The sequence below is a fragment of the Ostrinia nubilalis genome, chromosome 28, assembly GCF_963855985.1.
Source record: "Ostrinia nubilalis chromosome 28, ilOstNubi1.1, whole genome shotgun sequence".
Lineage (NCBI taxonomy): Eukaryota > Metazoa > Arthropoda > Insecta > Lepidoptera > Crambidae > Ostrinia > Ostrinia nubilalis.
The window spans coordinates 1049207-1070049 of NC_087115.1; the positions used below are offsets into that span (position 1 = coordinate 1049207).

A 20843-nucleotide genomic window follows, 5' to 3' on the forward strand; every position below is an offset into this window, starting at 1 on the left:
TCGATGGTTGCACATCTACTTCCGCAGTCTCATCAACTGGAGCATCTTCCTCAGTATTAACGTTGTCTATGCGTTGTGTTTACTCGGTAAAAAACGTTGTTTAAATCTATATTTTTACAATTCGGCCAGACAATTTCAGAGTCTAGCCAATGCGAATTCTGGTGCAAAAATGTCTTTTGGGCTCTGCTGGAAGCAGACCATATCTTCTTTGATATATTTCTTGTAAAATTACGACTTAATGATTTGATAATTAATCAAAACTTCGGAAGACAATTCAATGCCAATACGTTCGTCATTTTAGTCTGAAATGGTCTGGCCGAAATGTAAAAATATAGAATTAAAAAATGATTTTTTACCGAGTTAACACAACGCATAGACAACGCTAACACCGAGGAAGACGCTCCAGTTGATGAGACTGCGGAAGTAGATGTGCAACCATCGACTTCTGGTATAAATAAAAAACCTTTTGAAGATTTATGCAAAATTCTTCTTCTGCAGAAGAAGAGGCGCTCTCTAACACTTTTAGATCATTCTGAGGAGGAATTAGTTTACGCTTAATATATCGCAATTTGAGATTCATTCTCACTTCAGAGAGTATTTAAGAGCTTCCATCCTATCAAAAGCTTCTGGAAACAAAAAAAAACTTGTTATCCTTCACAGAGAGATGATATTTGTGTGAGTTATCAATGATGGACATATTGTAAATTGGGCAACCTCTCGTATAAGCTACTTTTTGACGGCCAGCGGACCTATACATACAACGTTGTATTAAGTATTTCCCTTAATTTTTTATTTTATTTTATTAAAAGCTGATACATACGAGCGCGCGCGAGTGCGAGTCGTTGTTATGTGTCATCAAAGGTGTCCCTTATACACCATATTGTAATTTTGGCAATTTTTCGTGGAAATATTTAATATAAAAAAATCGATTTTTCAACCCTCGATAACTCAAAAGTACGCAGAGATAAGTGACAAGTATCTTCGCATGAAATACTCAGAATCACTTGTTTTATAACATGTGTGATCGGCATCTTGACATCGTTTAAGAATTTCGAAAAATTGACAGAAACGTAATTTCTTCCATACAAAAAATATCTATATATTTTTTTTTACTACGAAATAGACGTCGTAGGATTGTAATATTTTTTTGCCTTATTAGTTATCATAGCAGTAACCATCAAAAAAAATTTCGTGCTTCTAGCATCAATGTCCATGTTTTATTAAATCGGGACCACCGTGCGCCGTAAGCGATAACTCTTGATAACTGAACATCGTTTATTCTAATCTAGCTGTAATTGTATCATTTACCTACTAAGTACCTTGTCTAGTCTGTTCGCTTGAATCAGTCATCATATAAAATCAAATTAAAAATTATTCAGTTTTAGCCAGTAGGTAAGTATTTTGGCACTCAAGAAAGTCAAAAATAATAAAAAAGGCTAGCCCATGGGTCACTACAATTTTACATGCCTCCTTATTTGGACCCTACCAGCTTTTTCCCGCGGCTGAGACAGAATATATTAATATTTACTATCCATTCGCTTTGCCTATGTTCATGATAATGTAGAATTCTAATCAAAAGAATTTTTCAAATAGGTCCAGCAGTTTCGGAGCCTATTCGATACAAACAAACAAACCTTTCCTTTTTATTAGTGTAGGTAGATAACCACGCTCACAGCTTCCTGCACGACCCAAAGGTTGACTGGCGTATAATGCTTTTAGCATTAAGTCCACCTTTTTAGTTTTTATATTTTATGTGTGCAAATAAGTTTACAATAAATTATGAACTTGCATGATAAAAACTTGAGGAGATATAGCAATGAAACAAAGCATTAAACATTAATTCATTTATTACTAATTAACATAAATTAAACTTAAAAATATCACTTTTAGAAACCATATTTTATAATAATTTACACGAAAACAATTTTTTGTCGACTGGACTCATAGCTAGCTTAAAATGTTGGTATTTAAATTGAAAACAATACAATTAATCTCAAATTATTATAAGACTAGCTTTCCGCCCGCGGCTTCGCGCGCCTGGACCCCTGAACCCTATGTTTTTCCAAAATAAAATTTAGCCATGTTACTCGTGGATAATGTAGCTTTCGAATGGTGAAAGAATTTTTAAAAACGGTCCAGTAGTTTTTGAGCCTATTCATTACAACCAAACAAACAAACAAAGTTTTCCTCTTTATAATATTAGTGTAGAAAACCTTTATTATGTCCAGCCTATTATGTCAAAACTTATTTTTGAATCTAATAATCAAGAAGTTGGCATGTTTGTACATTTGTAAGAACTTATGAATATAAATAGCATAATTAAAGAACACAGAGGTAGACAATGGGATAGAAAAGCTGTTTTTATTTATTATTGACACAGTAATATTTAGTAGATAAGGAGGTACAGGTACAGTATACAGGTAGGTACACATAATTAACAATATGGAGGGTCAGAAGAATTACGTAGAATAATGGAATGAAACTAATACAACTTGACTTGTTTTATAAACATTTTCCTCAATTAATTCCTTAGTATTTAGCTAAAATGATGAAGGCCTAACATTATATATTTATAGAAACTTAGTAAGATGGTGGTAACTAGCCAGGTGGACTAAGAACAAGTCCTAACGCCAACCAAACTGAGCGGAAAACTTGCCCCTATTGGGAATCTAACCCAAGACTTTTGGGTCTGCAGCAGGTAGTCGCACCACTAGATCATAAACGTCCAAGATTATCAATCCCACTTAACATAATCACACGACATATCACAAAAGGCATGCACGTACAAATTACGTCTGTCACTTGTCACCGAGTCTGTGCGCAAAGACTTTAGCGATGGCCTTATCCATTTCTGAGGTGTGTGCCTCAGTCATGATGTGACGGGTTATGAACGGTGCTGGGACGATCACTCTGCAGAGGGTGCAGTAGTATAGGTCTTCTGCAAGCTGCAACAAACAATTTTGTTTAATCTATAGCATTAGTTCCCAAAGTGGGGGGCGCGCTCCCCAGGGGAGGCGCAAAGACCTTTAAAGGGGGGTGCGGGTTAAAGGCACCTAGTCGCTAATTTATTATAATACTACACGGAAGACGTAGTGTGGGAAGCTCCCCACTAGGTGGACCGACGATCTGGTGAAGGTCGCGAGAGGTCCAGCAATTCCGGGCATACTTAGGAATTCCACACATTTCCAGTGACACTTATACACTCTTCACGAGGGCGAAGCCGGGAAAAATAGCTAGTACTATCCGTTCGCGATAAGTTTGCCGCTGGCGATATGACGTCACTCGAAGGAATGCGTCTATAACTTTAGCAAACTATATTGAAAAGATTTTTTATTTATTAATATTGACAAAAATTGTGTATTTGCGTAAAATAAAACACTTAATTGCGTTTAATCGCGGTTGGAGGAGGGGACGCGCATTCCACGGACCGGCAAACTTAGCGCGAACTGGTAGTATTTAGCTAGCACATTTATAATGTAAACAAAATAGTAAATAACGTACCAAAATCATGTTGTAACCCAAATCGTACATCTTGATTTTATTTTGTTAAATTGTGCTGGATCAGTTAAGACAATAACGCCTATGCTTATAAAGGATAAGTAAATAATTTGAAACCTACCTTCCGGACCAAATTCTCGCCGAAACCATCGTCATGAGGGTAGCCCTCCAACACTTTTCTATGTTTCTCAGAATCTTTATGCCATTCCTTTATCTTGACGTCCAGCTCTATATCTTTGCTGCAGAACACACATCTGTACACTTCCCTGCCCCTCAGTATGCCGTGATAAGCATCAGAAGAGACCACAAGCGATTTTTTATCTTTCAAAGTTAAAATCACGTTCTGCACATCATCCAACAAAATCTTCGGCTTTTCGCGGATAACTTTCTTTGGCTGGCGTAAAGCTGGTAATGCCATTTCGTTAATTTACTTTGGACGGTCTTGATTAATCTGATAAGACCGTAAATTGATCTATTACAGTATTTTTATAAATTTTTGCCACTTTTGATTTGAGTGACACCACTACCGACATTTAAAAAAAGTTAACTTTTTAATTCAATTCACTTCCGTTTCCTATTTAGTGTTGTCTAGTTAATTGAAATGATTATTTGAACTATGTCAACATTCAACTTTTTTGTAGGCAACTTGTTGAATGTTGAAATGTTTTTGTTGAGGGCAAAACACGCGCTGGAGACCCGGCTTTAAAGAATCATCATTTAATTCAATAGCGTAAATTTTTGTTAGGACCTTAGTTGCGAGTATTAGTTTATTTTACCAAGATTATTTTTGTTATTCTGCCGTGGTAGTACCAAGAATGATTTTTATTTGCCATAAAACTTTATATGGCTCGTAGGTATACTTTTTACGATACCATATCAAAGTGGTTTCGATAAAGTAGGGACTTTTAGCCAAACCATGAGGCTGTAAGTTATGATTTAAAACTAAAATCAAAGGTAAAATAATGAAGCGTCATAATGTTTTGGAGATAAGTAAGAACTTAAACCGTTCGATTGTGTATAGTTTTACTAAGTCCAATAGGTACCTATTTACTCTTTAATTTTTTTCTAGGTATCATTATTTTGTACGCTAGACTTGTAACTGGAGTGTCCATAAAAATTACAGATGGTAAGTTAAATGTTGATGAGTTTCTGAAGAAAGTTATGAAATCTAACAAATTTGATGAAATGGCTGAGAAAATAGCCGACAAAGCTGTTGAAAAGTTTCAAAACATCAATAAAGTTGTAACGGACACTGCCTCTGTGCCTGATACTATAGTTAATAAAGAAGGGATTACATACAGGGTTTTAGAGAGTGATGCTAAGGAACCGAATAATTCTGAATCAAAAATAGATGACACCGAAACGGAGTCCAAGGCTTCGCCTCGACCAGTTATCAAGAAAATTGACACTGAAGCATTTATGAAAAATTCTGAAGATTCTTTCAATGATTTAAGTTTGAAATACAAACAATTCACTAAAAGCGTTTACGGAATGAAACCTAAAGAACTAGACGCAAAACGTCTATCCAACGTTGAAGGTGAATCTTTGGAAAAAGAAAATGAAATGTACGAGCAAAAATTGGCAGCAAAAGCTAAAAAGCGCGGTTCTATCGATGAAGCAAACCCAATGAAAATAGAACCTGTTAACGATAGAAGCACGAAGCTTAGTAGATTGATAAAGAAGTCTGTGAAAACTACACCACAAGATATGAATTATAGCGGTGAAGGAACCGATACAAAAGACAGCGAATTTGAAAAAGATGACAAATCTATAGCTTCAGACCAAAAGGAAAACGATGCTCCGTACGCTGAAACTGTAAAACAGAAAGCCAGTAGCAAAGAACAAACAGATCGAAGTCACGAAAGGACTCTTGAATCGGATTCTTCCAATAAAGAAGACGTTAGAAATAATGAGGACCACAGTGATGGTGAATACAAAAAAAGAAAACCGGCATATGAATATTTACATTTGCCTGACCATAGCAAAGATCTTGACAGTACAAAATCTAGCAAAAAGGATAAAAAAACAACAACTTCAAAACAACTTTTCGAAGAAAAGGTAGTTCCTAAGCCTAAAGAAATAGAAGAAAAACGTGATAGTTCAGCTAAAGTTGATTCAAGTCCAGTGCGTAAAGAAGGAAACAAATTATACACGTATCAGAAATCCACGGAATATGAAGACTATCATGAGAAACTTGCTAGTATTCAAAATCAATTGAAAACAACACGTAAATAATAAACTAGTTTTGATTTGTCAATCGAATACTTATTATCCTATCCTTTTTGCATTACTCACACATTTTTAAAAATCATTTAACTGAATAAAGGTTTTAAGCGGTTGAGGCCATCAACAAAAGGAAAGATTTCTATCTGTATTTGATGTGTATACGTTCGCCGCGCTGTTTTAACACTGTTTGACTGACTGACAAGTGCTTTCTGTCTCTCTAAATTTTTCTGCGTGATCTTAATTTGTATTACGATTAAATTCTTATATTCAATAGTAATCGTAAATATGAGCATCACTATTGAAAAAAATTGAAAAAAAAAAAACTGTCAGATGTCAGCTCATCAGCTGTTATGTCAGTGTCAGCTTGCGTTAGGTTTGGTTTTCTTTTTGTGGGTTTTCTAATTTCTTGAATTACAGCTAAAATAAAAAAGTAATTACCTGACTTTTATGATCGAAGATTCTGAATCATAATGTAAAATTTTCTTCTCATACAACTACGCATCTATCAAATATTTACCAAGTTTATCAACAGCTTAAAAGGTACCTTTGCTTTCAACTTACGAACAATAATAAAAACAAAATGAAGGGCTTACCTGCTTGCTACTGTTAAAAACCTTAGCCAAACTAGCTCAAGCGCACAATAACCTAATGAATTACATACTCACTTGTTTCATTTTTATTCCAGTCCACAAAAATGGCTGATCCGAGCCTAAATTCGGAGCCGCTCTTCATAGAGGTCCCATTGGTTCCGACTGCGGCTCCGACACTTCAAACTGACAGCCAGTTCACGGTGACGTCACGCTGCCCGCGCCAGAAGGAACCCGAGGAGGTAGTGGTTAAGCAGGAAGCTGGAGATGAGACGCAGGAAGTTAAAGAGTAAGACTGAGTACCCTTAACTTTAACCTTTTCCCTATGGGAGTAGGGTTGCCAGGTCCAAAAAAACAAAAGCCGGACTCTGTGCTTCATTTGGCTGGACATTTTAGCCAATTAATGTCATAGCTCTCACTACTGAGTACTATCATCATTGGTTGCCCAACATCCTGATGTGTGCTCGCTCATCATATTATTCTATTCGACTTTCGCCTGGCGCGGCAGCCAAGTAAAAGCCGGACAGGCCGGACGGACAAGACCGTAAAAAGCCAAACATGTCAGGCTAAGGCTGGACACCTGACAACCCTATATTATGGGAGGCACCTATTGATGCCATGTCAAAAGTCACGTCTCAATACAGGTGGCATCTATTGTTGTTTTGGCAAAGCTGACTCGCACTTGACCGGTTTTTTTCTTTTCAGGTTCAAGACTTCTGTATAAAATTCATGTTGACAAGAAATTTTGTTTTTTACTCTTACTGTAAAGACCCATTGGGTCTTTTTGGGTCTGACCCAAGTCTGGCTAGCATTGGGAGAATGCAGGAATCCATTATTGTCTTTTCTATGTTTTTCTTTATGACTTTACTAGCTATCTGCCCGTGTGGATTTTGTCTGTCAAAGAAAATCGTTATCGCGCGCGTCCCTGTATAAAAAACCGGGATAAAAACTATCCTATGTCCTTTCCCGGGACTCAAAGTATCTCTATGCCAAATTTCATCAAGATTGGTTCAGTGGTTTAGGCATGTAAGTGAGACAGACAGACAGAGTTACTTTGGCATTTATAATATTAGTATAGATATAGAAGTATAGATTTTCAGATTTATATCTTGTTTCCCAACAGTGATCTCCTGGACGAACTAATGGCTCTAACAAGACCCAGCAAGAACGAACGTCTGCTCTGTGCCGAGTGCCACTACTCAACGACCACTGCAGAGTTACTTCTACGCCACGTCAGGAAGATGCACCGAGGGCTCAACCCGTTCCAATGTTATATGTGTGATTATTCAACGTATAACAAAGTGCTGTTTGAAGAACACATACGGATACACAGAGGTAGGTTAAAATACGATATTAGTATGTAAAAAATATCAGCACAGTTACTTCTACTGATGTAGGAGCTCATTAAGAAAAAAGTTTGTAAAAATACTCTCTCATTTTGGAATTATGATAGAAATTATTTACGAAGGAAACTAGTATGTCATATTCTATGGTCCTCCAACAAAATTCATCTAGTGTGGTTCCGGCATAGTAGAATAGAACTATCCCCATTCTTCCAGTAGAAGTATGTGGGCTATGTAAACTTTAGGCCAGTGTGCAGACAGCAGTAGCGACTTTTTACTATACTATGTCATGATCATCATCACCATTTCAGCCACAAATAGTCCACTTGCTGAACATGTAGAGATGGGTTATACTAGGTAAATTTGATACTAGGTGCACCTATTCTTAGTATTTATTAATACTCGATCCAAATACCTATTCCACCTAGTACGTAGTAATTTAGCATACTTGACGTACGTAGTAATATTATTACGTGGATTAGTCCGCACTAGTCGCGTCGAGTATGACTTTAAAATACAATTTTCTTCGAAAATATACAACCGTAGTATGAATAATGCAATTTGAAATTAAATAATAATGTTTTTGCTGGCTGTTGATTGATTGATATCCTTCATACTTCAAACAGGCTTAGTTGGCGTATTTAAAAAATATCAATTTCATAAAAATATAAATGGTTTGACTATGTTTGTGTGCGTTTGCTTCGTCGCGCTCATATTTGTTTGGTCAGACAGAGACGGAGTGAATCTCTACGTTCGCACATAAGCTTAGCGAGAAATACTCGGTGCGCGTAATACACGACTACGGATTACGCAATAATAACCTCTATTACATTGACGGTAGGGTCGGAAATCGTGTAATTTATAAAATACTAGGTGGATCAAGTATTTTAAAAATTGGAATAGGTGCCGCCTAGTACTGTAAAATACCTAGTGTGTGGATCTGTTCTAGTAAATACGTCTCATCTCTAGAACATAGGCCTCCCCCAATGATTTCCACATCGCCCAGTTGGTAGCGGCTTGCATCCAGCTCCTTCCTGCTACCTAAAAAGGATGAACCCGGAAACGGACCGTAAACTCTAAGCGGTCAGTATTCTTTGTATGAAACTCCGTACTCCATACAGTAACGTAAACGCCTCGCCTCGCGCTGACAGCGCGGTGAAAGGCTATACGGTGTTGATCTCTTTCCGGGTTGATAAAGTGTGCTATGGCCTTTATGAGGTCGTCGATCCACTTCGACGTAACTAACTGATAACTTTAATTAAGTTTGAATTTAACAAGACGTGTCATTTTTTATAGTTACTTTTGTGAAGCCTCAATGTAACCTTGTTGCTTGTTGGTGTTCAAATAAATAAATAAAATAAAATAATACAAACACTCTATTCCAGGCATAAAACCCTTCAAGTGTTCTTACTGCGACTACTGCTCAGCTTCCAAGAAGAACACCAAGAAGCACGAGCTAATCCACCGGCCCGATAACCCGCTCAAGTGCCCGCGTTGCCCGTTCATAGCGCGGCACCAGAGAGCGTTGGTGTGCCATAGGAGGGTGCACCCTAACAGGTAACATACTTTAGCATTGATTTCTCCATAGATTTCCACAATAAGCGATCCTGCGCTGCCCGCATCTAGGTAAGTTAAAGTACACATACTGGATCTAGTCTCTGACTGTATCATGGGATGTAGCCAGAGACCATCCCCAGCCTGTACACATGAGGTATTGCAGTTATTGAAGATTAATAAAGGGTCCTACAATACAAGGTGTGTTGCCAGTTGCCACTGATGACAAACGGATCTGAGACGTGGACGCTTACTATTGGCCTCATAAGAAGACCCTAGGTCACTGGAAGGGTAATGGAGCAAGCTTCCTGCGACCTTCACTAGGTCATCGGTCCACCGAGTGAGAGCCTTCCCATTCGAGCACTAGATCGTCGGTCCATCGAGTGAGAGCCAGCCCATTCAAGAACTGCACTATACATACACTGCGTTGCTTACACTTGGGAACTCACCCTAAGCCTAAGGTTAGTACTCAGTATAGTCTGCTCTGTTGCTGTCGCGCTCGCACACTCACTGCGGGCGCCCGTCGCACAGTCGCGACAGCAATATAATTACGCGCGAGCGATAAGGATGGGTAGCTTGGGGTCATTGGACAAAATTCTACGTGCTCACAGACCGGGCTTTAGTGTGCTACAGGTTACAAGCTAACAGGTACGATTACTTGCTTCCTAAGTTCATTGACGTCCACTGCTGGAAAAATGCCTCCCCAAAAGTTTCTACAGCGCCTGATCTAGCGTTACCCTAGTGCTTCCTGCAACCTTCACCAGATCGTCGGTCCATCGAGTCATCCACCGGCCCGACAACCCTCTGAAGTGCCCGCGCTGCCCGTTCATAGCGCGCCACCAGAGGGCTCTGGTGTGCCATAGGAGGGTACACCCTAACAGGTGATATTACTATTAGTACATAATTTGTTTTCAGTCAAATTACTAAAGGTGTTACTGACCGAGTCATGATCCGAGGAATGCGGGTTAGTACTCACTATAGTCTGGTCTGTTGCTGTCGCGCTCGCACACTCACTGCGGGCGCCCGTCGCACAGTCGCGACAGCAATATAATTACGCGCGAGCGATAAGGATGGGTAGCTTGGGGTCATTGGACAAAATTCTACGTGCTCACGGACCGGGCTTTAGTGTACCACAGGTTACACGCTAACAGGTACGATTACTTGCTTCTTACGTTCATTGCAGCTTATTGACGTCAGCTGCTGGAAAAATGACTCCCCCAAAAGTTTCTACAACGCCTGATCCTGCGTTTTATCCGCATCTAGGTGCTTCCTGCGACTTTCACCAGGTCGTCGGTTCACCGAGTGAGACGTGGGCGCTTATTGGCCTCATAAGAAGACCCTAGGTCACTTGAAGGGCAATAGACCGTGCTTCCTGCGACCTTCACTAGATCGTCGGTCCACCGAGTGAGAGCCTTCCCATTCGAGCACTAGATCGTCGGTCCACCGAGTGACAGCCTGCCCATTCAAGAACTGCACTATACATACACTGTGTTGCTTATACTTGAGCAAACACATCCCATAGGTTGTAAGACATATCCCCCATAAGACATGAGCTCATCCACCGGCCCGACAACCCTCTGAAGTGCCCGCGTTGCCCGTTCATAGCGCGCCACCAGAGGGCACTGGTGTGCCATAGGAGGGTGCACCCTAACAGGTACTACTTGCTTCCTACGTTCTTAATGACGTCAGCTGCTGGATAAAAGCCTCCCTCAAAAGTTTCCTGCAACCTTCATTCACCAGGTCGTCGGTCCACTGAGTGAGAGCCTGCCTACTCGAGAACTTCACTAACAGGTAAGGGCTATTTCCCACTTTCCCACGGAGAAAACCGTTTTTTACAGGAACTGTTTAACAAACAGACAGTTTGCCTTTGCTATGTCCAGCAAAAAACCGATCCGTTTGAATTTCAAACACATTATTTGTCAGTTCACACGACAGTCCAGTTTTGCGAGATCTTGCTGGATTCTGTGAAACTGGATTGCCATTAGATAGGGTTCTAATAATATTACTTAAATGTGGTTTCCGTCGTTCGCTTAAGCCTAATGGCGTCTACTGCTGGAAAAAAACCCTCCAAAATTTTTCACAATGCCTGATCCTGCGTTACCTGCATCCTCGTGCTTTTTGCGACCTTCACTAGGTCGTCGGTCCACCGAGTGAGAGCCTGCCCATTCAAGAACTGCACTATACGTACACTGCGTTGCTTACACTTGGGAACACACCCTAAGCCCACGGGATGTAAGACATCCCCCATAAGACATGAGCTCACCCACCGGCCCGACAACCCTCTGAAGTGCCCGCGCTGCCCGTTCATAGCGCGCCACCAGAGGGCACTGGTGTGCCATAGGAGGGTGCACCCTAACAGGTAACATACTTTTACATTCTTCATTCGTTTCAGCAAGGTAAAGGTGTCAGACTGACCGACTCGGAGAGTTATACATACTATAGTCTGGTCCGTGAGCACGTAGAATTTTGTCCAATGACCCCTAGCTACCCATCCTTATCGCTCGCGCGTAATTATGTTGCTATCGCGCTCGCACACTCACTGCGGGCGCCCGTCGCACAGTCGCGACAGCAATATAATTACGCGCGAGCGATAAGGATGGGTAGCTTGGGGTCATTGGACAAAATTCTACGTGCTCACGACCGGGCTTTAGTGTGCCACAGGTTACACGCTAACAGGTACGATTACTTGCTTCCTACGTTCATTGCAGCTTATTGACGTCAGCTGCTGGAAAAATGCCTCCCCCAAAAGTTTCTACAACGCCGGACCCTGCGTTACCTGCATCCAGGTGTTTTCTGCGATCTTCACTAGGTCATAAACAACTTGACAAGATCCAACTGCCTAAGTACATAGATTCTTTCCAGGGCGCTTATACACGCCCCAAATATAGCTTGCTCTACCACCACTTCGGGACAACATATGGGCTGGCGCTGAGAAGAAGTGGCGGAAGAAACTCAATCACCTTTGTCAGCTACTTAGCGTTTCAGTCGAATCGGTAAAGATGTCGGACTAACGACTCGTGATCCTCGCCTCCTCACTAACGCCCCAAACATTGTTTATTGAACTTTATGTGTCCGTTTTTTTAAATTAAACTGTTTTCAATTACAGTGATGCAGAAGAAGACAAAGATTTCGATCCCAGTTCGATGATCAAGTGTGAAAATTGCTGTGAATTGTGAGTACAGATATCAAGCTAAATAATGTAATCGCAATAAGTTCCAATTTGCAAATCTATACTTATAATAAATCTGTAGAGAGGTCAATTCTGTACATGAAATATATTTTCAAAATAACTATCAGGGGGTCATTAGTGATCGATACTGATGCCAAAAATGCAATCAGTAAAATTTTTGTCTGTCTGTCTGTCTGTCTGTCTGTCTGTCTGTATGTTCCTTATAGAAACAAAAACTACTCGACGGATTTTAACGAAACTTGGTACAATTATTCTTCATACTCCTGGGCAGGTTATAGGATACTTAGGAATTCCCACGGGAACGGGCATTAGCGGGAAAATCCTTTTGTATGAAAAATCTAAACCGCTTAAGTTAGACGCTTGAAATTTGGCATGTAAGTACCTTAGTAAACTTATAGTTTAGGTACAAAAAGGAATTCCCGAAATTCTCACGGAAACGGGAATAAGAGGGAAAATCCTTTTGTATGAAAATTCTAAACCGCTTAAGTTAGACGCTTGAAATTTAGCATGCAGGTACCTTAGTAAATATAAAGCTTAGTTACAACAGGATATTGCAAAATTCTCACAGGAACGGGAGTTAGCGGGAAAAAACATTTCTATGAAAAAATCTAAACCGCGTAAGATAGATGAAGGGGGTAAAACGGAATCCACGCGTACGAAGTCGCGGGCGGCCGCTAGTATAAAATAAATAAATATCTTTGGACAATTTCACACAGCGCTATCTAGCCCTAAAGTAAGCAATTAGTATTCTTGTGTTATGGGTCAGACCCATCACAGATAATAAAATTCATCATTTCAATTTCTGCCCGGCCGGGAACCGAACCCGGGACCTCTCGGTATAGTAGTCCGTTTTAGAACCACTACACCAAATGGCTGACAAATAAATAAAATCTCTTTTTCTACAGTTTCCAGACCACCAAACAAATGTTGTCCCACAAGCGGTATAAGAGGCAGTGTCACCAGTGCGACCAAATGCTGTGTTCCAGGGTATGTACTATTTATAGATCGTTTCATCCACTCGGCCGCGCCCCATGTGTGGTCCCGGTCGCGCGGGGTGCGGGGAGTGTGGTCCGAGCAAGCCGTAAGGCATTACTGTAGTGTGCGTGTGCACTCATGGAGCATTTAGCGTGTACCGATAACACTCAAACATTAGCGGAAGAATGGTCGGGCGCGTCTTCGTGGATGGCACTATTTTTATATACCTATTTATATGCTACGTAAAGATAGCAGGAAGGCGCTGGATGCAGGCCGCTCAACCGGCAATTGTGGAAATCATTGGGGAGGCCTATGTTCAGCAGTGGACGTCCTGTGGCTGAAATGATGATGAAACATTCTATTCTAACATCCATCTTTTTCTACTACTATTTCTGTTTTTCAGTTGGTCTACAGAAAGCATATGCAGGACAAGCATCAAGTTCAGTACAAGCAGATTGAGAAACCGAAGGCGTTTCAGTGCGAAGTGTGTGAGTTCTCAACCAATACTAAAGCGAGGATGCTGTTACATCTGATACACCATCCGAACCAGAATGTGGATGAGAATGTACTGGATATATCTATATTGAGGAAGTACGGCATTATGGTGTGAAGCCAACAGTGATATATGTATTGTGGCAGGTGGCAAGGCAAGCTAGTTTGGGATTTGTTTAAGTACCTACTCTAAAGAGGGCATACTAATAAAATATTGGGTGTTGACAGAAAAGACTCGATTCTACCCGACCCTGCAATGCTTGCAACATTGGATTCTTGTAAATACACTTATTTGTAATTATAATAAAGTATCAAGTTATCAACTGTTGACTTTTGATTGGCCAAATGTTTATTTTTTCTTTGACTGAAAGTTCAAAAATCCCTAAAATGCACATTTGAGAATGTACCCTCAAATAGAGATAAAACCATGCTACAAAATTATATCAACATGGTATTAAGAATAGATTGTTATTTAATTACAACCTTTTTTTGTGTTAAATAGAATAATGTTAGGTATATTCAATCTAATTGTTAAGTAGGTATGTATGTCTGAATAAAAGCTATTATTATTAACTTTTTTTTAATACAGCATCAGGGTATCAATTTAACATACAATTGGTTATTTAATTAGACCAAAAAGAGTATTGTAGGGGTTCGCTAATCGACATCAACGTTAATGTTGCACAACATTGTTACATGAAATGAAACATATAATTATAACTACACATTTATTATCACTTAGTCTTATGCCTACGCTTCTTCGACTTCTTCTTGATCTTTTTCTGGGTCGTTTTGTTTATTTTCGCGATCTTTCTCTTGTGAAGCCACGCTGGATACTGGCCGTTTTGATCTTTCAGGGTCTTAGTACTAAAAATACGTTTCTTGCCGTTTTCGCCGTCCACTTCGATTTTCTCATCATCAGAACTCATCTCCACATCATCGTCGTCTTCTTCGACAGGTTTAGGCTTGTTCTTCGACTTGTTTATTGCCCCAGCATCCAAAAATATCACCTGATCGGACTCCATAACCTCACTTTCAGTGACTTTATCTTCTTCCTTTATCCCGAGCATTTTCTTCAGCCTGGACAATTCTTTCACAGCATATCGCTCCCGCTTCACAGCACGGCATTTTCGCTTCCATCTACTCCTCAAAGACTTCGCCATTGTGATAATAAAATCAAAATATTATGAACGTGCGTGCGTCGTAGCAACACACGTTTTGAAAAAGAAATGTCAAAGTCAAAATAGTGCTGTCCATTCTTCATATGAGGCTAATATAATCGATTAAAGCAATTGAATAATCTGGCTGGCTTGTACTTCATTAAATAAAGGAAGGGATTCGGATGGTTACTTGAATAAATTGATTGACCCTTTTTGAAATCAATAAATTTTTCAGCATCTAACCAACTTCCTAAGTAAATTGCAGCTAATAGCAAAACGGCATAACGTTACTTTGGTAAAAGGCATATTGTTTGTTGACTTTCCCTAATCGCACCGTGCCCTTTTTTTCAGAAAAAATTTTTGTTGACACTTTTTGACACTGACAGATCAAAAATCTGTCAAAACTGCAGTGGCTGTTCGTTTGTGTGTGTGTTTGCATTTTATTAATTTCGCTAAATTCGCGTTTTGGAATCGGTCCAAAAGTGAATTGTTTACTTCTGTTGACCCGATAAACCCTAAAGCACCCGTGTTTCTTTGTTTCGAGTGTTATTTCGGCGCTGGGCCTCGTCGAACCAGTTTGTGCAAAGTGCATTGGATATAGATTTTTGTCTGATTCATAAAATGGAGACTGTGCCGAATGAAGGCGAAAACAACAAGGAACTGGACGACAGTGGTGTCCAGGACGGTATGTGTATCACAGTAATTACCAAAACCTTCGTACAAAAACAATGAAATGATATTTTTTTACATCTTCAATGTTCATCATTTTTGTACTTGATTATACACAAACCATTAATTGGTAGTGCTTTGCCTTCTGTAATTTTGTTTATTTTATGTCTAAATGCCATTTATGTACAATTTAAAGATAAGCATGGTGCAAAAATATATTTTCCTACACTAAAAGACAAAGAAAAAACATTTTGAGAAGTAGGTAGAATCAATTTACTGTTATTTATATTTCGTGAGTAAGTACCTTCACAATTAAACCACAAGTCGTCGACATGGACAAAAGAAGTTATTTTTAAGTACCAAGTACATAAGCACATGCACATGTTCAATTTATGCTTAAATTAACAACTTTATTTTTATCTTATCTATATTTTGTTGTTTGTGCACATTTTATGATGTTGATGTTTTGCATCTTCTTGGTAAAGCACTTACAGATACCAATATGAGTAACTTACTAATAAAGCTATTTAAAATACCTTTAGGTTTTTCCTCTACCAAATATTTTAACTTTAACCATATTCAAATTCATTTTGGAGGTTCCAGACCTGGCCATAAACAGAGAAGACAAAGAAATAAATTAAATAAATAAATATCCTTGGACATTTTACACTGCGCTTCTAGTCCCAAACTAAGCAAAGCTTGTACTATGGGTACTAGACAACGGATATAAACATACTTAAATACTTTTTTTTTTGTAAATACATACTTATTATACATAGAAAACACCCAGTCCAATACAAACAAATATGTTCATGCACGCAAATGTTTGTACTGTGCGGGAATCGAACCCGCTACCTCCGGAATAGTAGTCCGTTTCGAACCACTACACAAAACGGCCGACATAAATCTTAAAATTTTAATTTTTGAAGACCTAGGGCTGGTTTGGAGAAATATAGCTTCTCAAGCACCATAATATGAATCCCATACTGTGCTCAATGGACTGAAAACTTCAAGAACAATAAAATTAAGAGAAAGGTGTTGCATCATGGTTTGGTTGGCTTACTCTTAGCAGTGGAAAGCTAAATGGCAATGCCAAATTTTGTATGGAAGGTGGCGTCTTTTTTTTTTCGCGCGGCCATTGACCAAACTTTCATTTTTTATTACAACATAGTATAATAAACCAAACTTACTATGACATGTATACCTCTAAACTCAGTCTGAACTGAGTTACGAGCGTTAGAAGTTTGATGATTTACATACTAGATTTGCTTTTTGCGCGCAAGTTTTGTAAGAAATTGCAACATTGGTTTGGACGATGGCCGCGCGAAAAAAAAAGACGCCAATTTCCGGCATTGTCTTTTGTTTGATGACTAAACATGAAAAATGTAAATACTTGTGCCTATTTATAATAATTTATGTATCCAAATCTTGGTAATAACTATGCATGTATTTTTATAACACTTTTCTGTAAAATACTTGAAAAAAAAAAGACAAAGACAGGCTTAGTGCTTCTGACTGCTAAGACTGATGATTGTGATGATGATGATGATTTAAAACATAAAAAATTGCCTGAGGTGGGAAATGACTTTGTTTATCAGGCTTCTACTCAGAATCACAGCATTTGGAGAACCCACCAAGCTATGATGGTTCTTTATGCATAACAAGGCAGGTATTTGACCGCAATCGCACCTGGTGTTATGTGAGATGCAGTCTAGGATGGTACATAACTGGTCTGCCCTCTAAGTGTCTATTCACTCTCGCCTTGAAATGGCCCCGATTATAGTGTTAGAAGCACCTGATGTCGTGCCCTAAGTGCCTAAGTAACTGCACTCAGGAGGATTTGATGAGTGCTACTGACAATGCCACTCTTGTGGCGGAGTTTTGGGCTGACAATGTGTAGGTTTGTTGTCGACATGAAAAGAAAGAAGAAGTGTTCAGGAAAGACAACAGCAGGCAGCATGTTTATGTTTTTTATATTGACATTTCTGTATTCCCAACAGTGGGCAAGCAGGCGGATCAGGAAGAGGACAGGCCGCCGGAGCTGCTAGATCTCTCCGATGATGTCTTGCTGGGCATACTCAAGTTCTGTTCTCCGATGGATCTCAAGGCATTGGGATAGTAAGTACAAGACTTAGGGCCCTCGTCCACAGCGACTTTTTGGCCACTGCTTTGAGGACTTACTTGTTTGAAGGTTCAAGAGTCATAGGTGACCTCTGAGCAAAGACAAAACACAATGAGTTAATTTTATAAGCAAGCGACTGCTAGAAACACGTTTCATGTTACGAATTGAATTCTAAAATGCAACTATTGCGATTTTTTATTTCTTATTAAATTTCTGACTGCTAAATGCTCACGCGAATTCGTCACTCAAGTATTCGTTCTTAACATTGTAAACCAAAATCACTTACTTGATATGTAATAATAAAAAAAAGAGAGTACCGGCACAGAATAAGTAATAGTACAGGTACAGAAGGATTACTCCGCAAGACGATTTAAATAAATGCGAGTCTTGCTACGACGCGATACAGTGGAATTCAGCTCGCACATCAATACGTACCTACAATTTTATTCACCTACAAGTTTTGTCTCTTTCTATCGCGTGCCTCTGAACTCTTCTTACGCTGTTAGGGTTGCGGTCTAGTGAAAAAATAATTAATCTACTTATTTGTAATGAGATACGTATGTAGGTAAGTAGGTATGCATTCATTATGGAAAACCTTGGGAGAGGCCTTTGTCCAGCAGTGGACGTCATTTGGCTGAAGCGAGCGAACGCATTCTGAGCAGTAGTCATGGTAAGTTAGGTTCCTATACTATCCTAAGAATAATTATTGATTACCTACATGGCCAATATACCTTTCAGCATCTTTGGGAAGCGAAAAAAAAGATAAATCCGGTAGATTTCTTTTCGAATTTAAACACCCGAACGCTGCACAATAATATTTCTTTCTCTTTATGTCCATTTTTAAATAATACTTCGATCATAGAATTAGGTACTACAACGCACGCCAGCGTCCTGACGGGCGCGCGCGTGACACTCGACTGATATAATACCCGCCGGCGGGGCGCTTCGCTGTAGGTAATTATCGGATGTACCGCGCGGAGTGAGCCAGGCCTGGTACCGGTTGCTGTTATTTATTTAGAGCAAAAACAGCAAAGAATCCCGTTTGTTTATTTATTTATTTTATTTAAAATCTTTGTTGCACACACTAAATATCGGTACAACAGGCGACAGACTGGCAGCGAAGTTTTATAAATTAGTAATAGGGTACCGTTTATACCCTTTACGTAGTCGTCGTTCCAGCCACATGATGTCCACTGCTGGACAAAGGCCTCCCCCAAGGATTTCCACAATGACCGGTCTTGCGCTGCCCGCATCCAGGAACCTCCCACTACCTTCACCAGATCGTCGGTTCATCTAGTTGGGGGCCTGCCCACACTACGTTTTCCAGCCCGTGGTCGCCATTCGAAAACTTTATTGCCCCAATAGCCATCGTCTCTGCGAGGTATGTGCCCCGCCCACATCCAGTTGATTTTAGCAATTCTGCGGTCACTTTGGTTCTCCTGCGGATCTCCTCATTTCTGATTCGATCACGCAGGGAAACTTCGAGCATAGCCCGCTCCAACCCTTTGGGTGACCTTGAGCCTTATTATGAGGCCCATAGTTTTATTTAACCATTACATAGTACATAGTTAAATTAAATCTTTCTTTCAGTACATGCCCCCGTCTCGGCCGTCTCATCCGCGACCGTACGCTCTGGATACACGTCGACGCGCGCCAACAACCGACCGGGACAGCTCGAATGCGCTGGCTGTTAGCTCACGCGCTCGGAAGAAATACTGTTGAGCTCAAGCTCAGCGGGTACGCCAAGGCTGCTAGGGGGTGAGTGAGCTACTGAGCTACCACAGGAAAAACAGGACGAGTGAGCTACCACAGGACGAGTGAGTTACCACAGGACGAGTGAGTTACTACAGGACGCGTGAGCTACTACAGGACGAGTGAGTTACTACAGGACGAGTGTGCTACTACAGGACGAGTGTGCTACTACAGGACGAGTGAGTTACTACAGGACGAGTGAGCTACTACAAGACGATTGAGTTACCACAGGACGAGCACCAACAACCGACCGGGACAGCGCGCATGCGCTGGCTGTTAGCTCACGCGCTCGGAAGAAATACTGTTGAGCTCAAGCTCAGCGGGTACGCCAAGGCTGCTAGGGGGTGAGTGAGCTACTGAGCTACCACAGGACGAACAGGACGAGTGAGCTACTACAGGACGAGTGAGCTACCACAGGACGCGCGCCAACAACCGACCGGCCGCGCTCGCCTGCGCTGGCTGTTAGCTCATGCGCTTGGAAGAAATACTGTTGAGCTCAAGCTCAGCGGGTACGCCAAGGCTTCTAGAGGGTGAGTGAGCTATTATAGTACAAGTGAGCTACCACAGGACGAGTGAGCTACTACAGGACGAGTGAGCTACTACAGGACGAGTGAGTTACTACAGGACAAGTGAGCTACTACAGGACGAGTGAGTAACCACAGGACGAGTGAGCCACTACAGGACGAGTGAGCTACTACAGGACGAGTGAGTTACTACAGGACAAGTGAGCTACTACAGGACGAGTGAGTTACTACAGAACGAGTGTGCTACCACAGGACGCGCGCTAACAACCGACCAGGAGAGCGCGCATGCGCTGGCTTCTAGCTCACGCGCTCGGAAGAAATACTGTTGAGCTCAAGCTCAGCGGGTACGCCAAGGCTGCTAGGGGGTGAGTGAGCTACTGAGATACCACAGGACGAGTGAGCTACCACAGGACGAGTGAGCTACCACAGGATGCGTGAGCTACTACAGGACGAGTGAGTTACTACAGGACGCGTGAGCTACTAGAGGACAAGTGAGTTACTACAGGACGCGTGAGCTACTACAGGACGAGTGAGCTACAGCAGGACGAGTGAGCTACTGCAGGATGAGTGAGCTACAGCAGGACGAGTGAGCTACTGCAGGACGAGTAAGCTACTACAGGACGAGTGAGCTACCACAGGACGAGTGAGCTACTACAGGACGAGTGAGTTACTACAAGACGAGTGAGCTACTACAGGACGAGTGAGCTACAGCAGGACGAGTGAGCTACTACAGGACGAGTGAGCTACAGCA

The 20843-nt window shown here is 40.7% G+C and overlaps 4 protein-coding genes across 4 annotated transcripts; 2 read left to right on the forward strand and 2 right to left on the reverse strand.

Moving 5' to 3' along the window:
- Positions 1-2059: 2059 nt before the first annotated feature.
- Positions 2060-4031, reverse strand: LOC135085428 (uncharacterized). The gene is made up of 2 exons (XM_063980227.1): positions 3620-4031; positions 2060-2945 (listed from the first exon to the last, which is right to left on the reverse strand). Exons 1-2 carry the CDS (start codon positions 3914-3916, stop codon positions 2799-2801), a joined length of 444 nt encoding a protein of 147 aa, XP_063836297.1. The 5' UTR covers positions 3917-4031; the 3' UTR covers positions 2060-2798.
- A 336-nt stretch (positions 4032-4367) lies between these two features.
- LOC135085380 (muscle M-line assembly protein unc-89-like) lies at positions 4368-5755 on the forward strand. Its single transcript, XM_063980167.1, has 2 exons — positions 4368-4488; positions 4568-5755. Exons 1-2 carry the CDS (start codon positions 4461-4463, stop codon positions 5731-5733), a joined length of 1194 nt encoding a protein of 397 aa, XP_063836237.1. The 5' UTR covers positions 4368-4460; the 3' UTR covers positions 5734-5755.
- A 326-nt stretch (positions 5756-6081) lies between these two features.
- On the forward strand, positions 6082-14188 carry LOC135085171 (zinc finger protein 320-like). Its single transcript, XM_063979925.1, has 8 exons — positions 6082-6264; positions 6410-6600; positions 7435-7646; positions 9040-9211; positions 9973-10089; positions 12315-12380; positions 13304-13385; positions 13777-14188. Exons 2-8 carry the CDS (start codon positions 6419-6421, stop codon positions 13981-13983), a joined length of 1038 nt encoding a protein of 345 aa, XP_063835995.1. The 5' UTR covers positions 6082-6264; positions 6410-6418; the 3' UTR covers positions 13984-14188.
- A 391-nt stretch (positions 14189-14579) lies between these two features.
- LOC135085536 (protein LLP homolog) lies at positions 14580-15102 on the reverse strand. Its single transcript, XM_063980317.1, has one exon. The coding sequence runs from the start codon at positions 15026-15028 to the stop codon at positions 14600-14602; it is 429 nt and encodes a 142-aa protein (XP_063836387.1). The 5' UTR covers positions 15029-15102; the 3' UTR covers positions 14580-14599.
- Positions 15103-20843: the final 5741 nt, after the last annotated feature.